Source organism: Perognathus longimembris, chromosome 10, assembly GCF_023159225.1.
Source record: "Perognathus longimembris pacificus isolate PPM17 chromosome 10, ASM2315922v1, whole genome shotgun sequence".
NCBI lineage: Eukaryota > Metazoa > Chordata > Mammalia > Rodentia > Heteromyidae > Perognathus > Perognathus longimembris.
This window is the reverse complement of record NC_063170.1, coordinates 71,640,075-71,647,449: the sequence shown is the minus strand read 5'-3', so window position 1 is coordinate 71,647,449 and position 7,375 is coordinate 71,640,075. Positions and strand designations below refer to the sequence as shown.

At 70.3% G+C, this 7,375-nt stretch overlaps 1 protein-coding gene across 1 annotated transcript; it reads left to right on the top strand.

Moving 5' to 3' along the window:
* The first annotated feature begins 4,588 nt into the window (after nt 1-4,588).
* On the top strand, nt 4,589-5,562 carry LOC125357963 (translation initiation factor IF-2-like). Its single transcript, XM_048354797.1, has 2 exons — nt 4,589-5,140; nt 5,185-5,562. Exons 1-2 carry the CDS (start codon nt 4,589-4,591, stop codon nt 5,560-5,562), a joined length of 930 nt encoding a protein of 309 aa, XP_048210754.1.
* The last annotated feature ends 1,813 nt before the right edge of the window (nt 5,563-7,375 follow it).

Sequence of the window (7,375 nt, the reverse complement as noted above, 5' to 3'; positions counted from 1 at the left end):
GCCGCAGACACAGGATTCGCGTCAACAAAACGGAGAGTCTGGCAGCTCGCTTCGCATCAAAGATAATTTTGGTATCAACTCAACTAGGCTCGGAAAGAGAGCTGAGGGCCTCCTTCCTGACGACGCGGGGGGGAGGCCCGAACCGAGCAGCTGGAGGGCCGAGGCGCACGCCTGCACGGGTGCCCGCGCCCCCCGACTCCGTGCACCCCTGCATGGGTGTCCGCGCCCCCGACTCCGTGCACACCTGCATGCGTGTCCGCGCCCCCCGACTCCGTGCACGCCTGCATGCGTGTCCGCGCCCCCCAACTCCGTGCACGCCTGCATGGGTGCCCGCGCCCCCCGACTCCGTGCACACCTGCATGGGTGTCCGCGCCCCCCGACTCCGTGCACGCCTGCATGGGTGTCCGCGCTCCCCGACCCCCGACTCCGTGCACACCTGCATGGGTGCCCGCGCCCCCCAACCCCCGACTCCGTGCACACCTGCACGTGTGTCCGCGCTCCCCGACTCCGTGCTCACCTGCATGGGTGCCCGCGCCCCCCAACCCCCGACTCCGTGCACACCTGCACGGGTGTCCGCACTCCCCGACTCCGTGCACACCTGCACGGGTGCCCGCGCCCCCCCGACCCCGTGCACACCTGCATGCGTGTCCGCGCCCCCCGACTCCGTGCACGCCTGCATGGGTGCCCGCGCCCCCCGACTCCGTGCACACCTGCATGCGTGTCCACGCCCCCCAACTCCGTGCACACCTGCATGGGTGCCCGCGCCCCCCGACTCCGTGCACACCTGCATGCGTGTCCGCGCCCCCCGACTCCGTGCACACCTGCATGGGTGCCCGTGCCCCCCGACTCCGTGCACACCTGCATGGGTGTCCGCGCTCCCCGACCCCCGACTCCGTGCACACCTGCATGGGTGTCCGCGCCCCCTGACTCCGTGCACAACTGCATGGGTGTCCGCGCCCCCCCGACTCCGTGCACCCCTGCATGGGTGCCCGCGCCCCCCGACTCCGTGCACGCCTGCATGCGTGTCCGCGCTCCCCGACTCCGTGCACACCTGCACGGGTGCCCGCGCCCCCCAACTCCGTGCACACCTGCATGGTGCCCGTGCCCCCCGACTCCGTGCACACCTGCATGGGTGTGCACGCACGCACACGCACACGCACACACGCCCCTCCCTTCTGCTCCAATTCCTAAAACAGTGGCTTCAACTTGCAGCTGTTTGTATTCTCCAACGCTCTCGGGGTCAGGCATTCCGGAAAGCTGTGGCACAGTCCCTGCCCACCGTGTCCCATCGCCGGGACAGACACCTGAGGGATTAACCCAGAGGGCAAAGGCTTCCTTTGGCCCCGGAGGTTTATTTGGTCTCAAAGGCTTCAGGCCATGACCCCGCGGCCCAGGGCCGGCGGCACACAGCTTTCCACCCTGCGGTAGGTGAGAGGCAGGCGGGGGACAGGGACCCCCGCCCCTGGCAGCCTCGTGGCCGCACCCCAAGCCTCACCGCCTCTCTCTGGGTCCCTCTACTTCCCCTGAGGGCCCAGCCTGGGCCTTGGGGAGGCGTGGCGCTCCGCCCCGAGGCTGTCCAGGCTGTCCGCCCTGCGTGGAGCCACACGGGGTGCAGACCTGGCCCTGAGGCCACAGCGCCCCGGGCCACCGGCCCCTGGACGTGGGGGTCGCAGCATGCGGGGCATGGGCTCCGCTTCCTGTCTCTCGTGGGGAGGCGAGGCGGCTGGGGCTGGCGGCTTGTGTTAGGAGCCCTGGGATCCGCCCCTGCCCGAGGGGGGACCGGCCTGGAAGACGCCGCCGCCGCCGTCTGGGGCGCGCGGAGGCAGAGGCGAGTGTTTCGGGCTGAGCCCACCGTGGGCCCCCACGTCAGCCGAGCTTGCACTGGACTGTGGCTCCGGGGGTCCCGCAGGACGGGCGGGAGGGCACCTGTCGGCCCTGCAGCCCGGCACCGGGCCCTGGAGCCTGCTCCCACCGGGGGGGGGGGGGGGGACGCGGACACGCAACCGGAGGGCACCGACCCCGGCAAAGCCTCCGAGCCCAGGCGGCGGCCGAGCCCGTGGCCCCGGGAGACGCCCGCGGCCGAGTGGGTGAAACGGAGCCCAGAGGGGCCGGGAGGGAAGGGGCTGCTCTGCGGGCGGAACGCCAGTCCCGCATTCGCCGGGCGGCCAGCTCCCGTCAGACCTCCCCACCTGACCAGAGGCCTGGGCCAGGAAAGGCCTCCCGGGCCTCCCGGGCCTCCCGGGGCGGGGGCGGGGGGGGGGGACCACACCTCCAACACCTGAGCAAACAGCTCGGCGCCGACGGAAAGCGGGGCGCAGCACTGGGGAGCGGGGGGACTCGGGGTGCAGCGCCGTCAGTCCTCTCTCTCCAAAGCAGAACCCTAATTGGGCTTTTCTTAAACAAAGAAAACCTCAATTGAACTTGACAAAAGTATTCAAAATATGAACCGATGCATCAATGGGAGACAACGGAGGACCCAGAACTAGGCCACGAATCTATGAGTGCTCAACAGCTGATAAAAACGGCATGGAGAGTGAGCAAATGAGGGATTGCTCAATAAACGGTATCGGGATAAGTGGGTAACCATTTGGGAAAAAAAATAAACCTGAATTCTCAACTTTCTTATACTAAAAAAAAGTTCCAGAGGCATTAAAATTCAAATGTCAAAAAACGAATCTAAAAATGTAATAGAAGGAAACGTGGGTGCATTTTTTTATCTTGGCATGAGAAAAGTCTTTCTGAGCATGACATAAAGCCCAGGAACCAGAATGGAATGGACTGACAGATCTGACTCCACAAAAGCGAAGGCTCGGGCCTGCTAAATGCCCACTTAGAAAGATAAAAGACGCACGGCGGAAATTATTTGCCATCCCAAAGCGAGACAAAGGTCGAATTTCCCTAACAGACAAAAACGCTCTCACAAACCATTGAGGAAAAGTCACAACACAATGGGAAAACGAACAAAGTAGACAGACAGGCAATTTATCAAAGAAGTCCAAATGCTCCCCACACCCCAGAAGAGTCCCCGGAAAGAAGACCGAGTTCACCACGCACGGGGAAATGGAAAGCAACGCAGGAATGTCAAGTCCTTGCCTTCTCTGGAGGAAAAACGAGCAAGATGGAGCTCAAGTTGTCCTGAAATAGACCATCAAAGATGGGACCGGGACGGCTCTCCACAGGCCTCGGGGACGGAGATGGAGACGGGCTGGGGGCCGGGACGGCTCTCCGCAGGCCTCAGGGACGGAGATGGAGATGGGCTGGGGGCCGGGACGGCTGAGACGGCTCTCCGCAGGCCTCAGGGACGGAGCTGGAGACGGGCTGGGGGCCGGGACGGCTCTCCGCAGGCCTCGGGGACGGAGATGGAGACGGGCTGGGGGCCGGGATGGCTGGGACGGCTCTCCGCAGGCCTCAGGGACGGAGCTGGAGACGGGCAGGGGTCCGGGACGGCTCTCCACAGGCCTCAGGGATGGAGATGGAGACGGGCTGGGGTCCGGGACGGCTCTCCACAGGCCTCAGGGATGGAGATGGAGACGGGCTGGGGGCCGGGACGGCTGGGACGGCTCTCCACAGGCCTCGGGGACGGAGCTGGAGACGGGCTGGGGGCCGGGATGGCTCTCCACAGGCCTCGGGGACTGAGATGGAGACGGGCTGGGGGCCGGGACGGCTCTCCCGCAGGTACCGAGAACACAATGTCAGCGGTGCGGGCCGCTCTCCGGCAGCCGCAGGCCGGGCCCTCGGGAGCCCGCGCTGGGGCCATGTCCTGCGGTCCTGGCCCTGGTGGCCCAGGCCGGGCAGGAAGTCCAGGCCCCCTGACTCTGGGGCGCTGGGGCCATGTGAGGGACACGTGGCCAGTGTCACCTGCTCATCTCCAGGTCAGACGCTGCCAGGAGGCCCCGGACCCTGGGCTCCCCCACCCCCACCCCGGCAGCCGGCTTCTCCGGCTGCGCGCCCCTAACGTGTGCGGGGAAGGAAGTGGACCGCCGCCTCCCACGGATGAAGCCGGCTGTGCAGGCGGCGGAGGCGGCGGGGGCGCCCGTCTCTGGGGCGGTGCCGCCCTCCAGGTGTCCCCAAGGCTCCGCGCACGCCCCAGCTGGCACAGCAGACTTCCCCGGGGGCCTCGGTCCCGGGGAGCGGACCCCAGACCGAAGCAGCAACCCCAAGGCCAGACAGACGCCGCCCCTGGCAGGAGGCCCCCGCCTACCTCCCCCCCGTCTTGGGAGCCACGCCGCCTCCCGTGCTCCCTCCCGCGCTTCCTCCCCCCTCTGCTCATCCCAGCTCCTCGGATGAGGCACGGACGCTCCCTCCGCTGGCGGCTTCTCCCCGCAGCCCCCCCGGGCTCTGCAGCCCCCCGGCCTCCAGCTGAGGTGTCACTACGCAACCCGAGCCCCGCGCACAGACGAACCCCGCGGCGGCTCCTCCTTCCATCCTCCCCAAAGACGCCCGCCGCCCGCTCCGCCCTCTCCTTCCCTCCCTCCCTGCCGGCAGCACTACCCCCCTCCGCGTCTGCGGACGCGCGTGCTCTGCTCACACGCACACTCGCACCTGCACACACACGCACACGCACGCACACACACCTGCGCAGAAACACATGGGTCATCCCGAAAACAAGCTGGGAGCAAACAGGACCGAGGCCCAGCTGAGCAAAACTCGTGTAACCCACGCTGCTGCCGGCGCTGTGGTCACCCCAAGCCCGCTGTGCCCCGAGGCCCCGGCGCTGTGGTCACCCCAAGCCCGCTGTGCCCCGAGGCTGTGCCGGCGCTGTGGTCACCCCAAGCCCGCTGTGCCCCGAGGCCCCCGGCGCTGTGGTCACCCCAAGCCCGCTGTGCCCCGAGGCCCCCGGCGCTGTGGTCACCCCAAGCCCGCCGTGCCCCGGGGCCCCCGGCGCTGTGGTCACCCCAAGCCCGCTGTGCCCCGAGGCCCCCGGTGCTGTGGTCACCCCAAGCCCGCCGTGACCCGAGGCCCCCGGCGCTGTGGTCACCCCCAAGCCCGCTGTGCCCCGAGGCTGGGCCTGGGCTACGCGAACCCCCGCGGCTCAGGGAAGACGCGTGTGGACCGGGTGACCCGGGATGCATGGCAGGGGCAGCGGGGACCCGGGGGCACCGCGCCGGCTCCTCCATCTTCAGGAGACAAGCAGAGCGCGGTGAGCCTGCTGCCGCCGCCGGGCCGCTGAGGCTCCAACTCCAGAGCCGCGTGGGAGCCCGAGCCGGGAGCCCAACTCCAGAGCCGCGTGGGAGCCCGAGCCGGGAGCCCAACTCCAGAGCCGCGTGGGAGCCCGAGCCGGGAGCCCGACTCCAGAGCCGCGTGGGAGCCCGAGCCGGGAGCCCGACTCCAGAGCCGCGTGGGAGCCCGAGCCGGGAGCCCGACTCCAGAGCCGCGTGGGAGCCCGAGCCGGGAGCCCGACTCCAGAGCCGCGTGGGAGCCCGAGCCGGGAGCCCGACTCCAGAGCCGCGTGGGAGCCCGAGCCGGGAGCCCGACTCCAGAGCCGCGTGGGAGCCCGAGCCGGGAGCCCGCACCAGCCGCACCCGGCGGCCCCAGCGCCCCGCACAGGCCGAGCGCTCGTGAGTGGGTCCCGCGTCACCAGCGCTCGGCGAGAAGCCCGAGGCCGGCAGCCCCCACCCGCCCTGCGGGAATGCGGTCCCGCGGAGACACAGCGGGGGGGCGGCGGGCTGCCGAGGAGGGGCGGGTGGGGAGGGCCGGGCTGCCGAGGAGGGGGGGTGGGGAGGGCCGGGCTGCCGAGGAGGGGCGGGTGGGGAGGGCCGGGCTGCCGAGGAGGGGGGGTGGGGAGGGCCGGGCTGCCGAGGAGGGGCGGTGGGGAGGGCCGGGCTGCCGAGGAGGGGCGGGTGGGGAGGGCCGGGCTGCCGAGGAGGGGCGGGTGGGGAGGGCCGGGCTGCCGAGGAGGGGGGGTGGGGAGGGCCGGGCTGCCGAGGAGGGGCGGGTGGGGAGGGCCGGGCTGCCGAGGAGGGGGGGGTGGGGAGGGCCGGGCTGCTGAGGAGGGGGGGTGGGGAAGCTGGCTGCTGAGGAGGGGGGGTGGGGAAGCTGGGAGGGGCGGGTGGGGAGGGCCGGGCTGCCGAGGAGGGGGGGGTGGGGAAGCTGGGAGGGGGGCGGGGTGGGGAGGGCGGGGCTGCTGAGGAGGGGGGTCGGGACGCTGGGAGGGGCGGAGGCCCCGCTCCACGCCGGGGCGGCTCGTGTTTGTCTGACTGCAGAGGACTCTGCACCCCAAAGGCAGGGTTCTGGGGCGGGTGAATGAGCCCCCACAAACCCGACGACGAACCCCTGCAGGCCGCGGCTGCTCCGTGGCGTGAGTGACCGCGCACGCGGTGGGCGGGTGGGCGGGCGCGGGGGCTCGGGTCCCGCCTGACGGAGGCGGATCGCGGGGGCTCAGGTCCCGCCTGACGGAGGGGAGCGCGGGGGCTCGGGTCCCGCCTGACGGAGGCGGATCGCGGGGGCTCAGGTCCCGCCTGACGGAGGGGAGCGCGGGGGGCTCGGGTCCCGCCTGACGGAGGCGGATCGCGGGGGCTCGGGTCCCGCCTGACGGAGGCGGATCGCGGCGTCTCCAGCCTGGAGGAAGCCGCACGGGTCCCGCGGGACGCCCACCCTGCACTGCGGGGCCCGGGAGGCGCACCCGGCCCATTTTGGGGGTGCGGTGGGCGTGTCTGCTTTCCTGCTGACCTCGTTGGTCAAAACTCAGCCTTAGAGGGGGGCGCGTTTTGCTGTATGCGAATTATGTCTGCAATTACGTAAACCGCAGACACCGGGCTTCCTCCTGAAGGCAGCTGAGCGAGGTCATTAGACGAGTGCGTGCGGGTGTGCGCGGGTGTGCGGGTGTGTGCGGGTGTGTGCGGGTGCTGTGCGGGTGTGTGCGGGTGTGCGGGTGTGCGCGGGTGTGCGCGGGTGTGCACGGGTGCGCGCGGTGCGTGCGGGTGCGTGCGGGTGTGTGGGTGTGTGCGGATGCGTGGGGGTGTGTGCGGGTGTCCTGTGGGTGTGTGCGGGTGTGCGCGGGTGTGTGCGGGTGTGTGCAGGTGTGTGCGGGTGTGTGCGGGTGTGTGCGGGTGTGCGCGGGTGTGTGGGTGTGTGGGGTGTCTGCAGGTGCGTGCCGGTGTGCGTGGGTGTGTGGGTGTGTGCGGGTGTGTGCGCGGGTGTGCGGGTGTCTGCGGGTGTGTGCGGGTGTGCGCGGGTTGTGCGCGGGTGTGCGCGGGTGTGTGGGTGTGTGGGTGTCTGCAGGTGCGTGCCGGTGTGCGTGGGTGTGTGGGTGTGTGCGGGTGTCTGCGGGTGTGTGCGGGTGTCTGCAGGTGTGTGCGGGTGTGTGGGTGTGTGCGGGTGTGTGCGGGTGTGTGCGGGTGGGTGGGTGTGTGCGGGTGTCTGCGGGTGTGTGCGG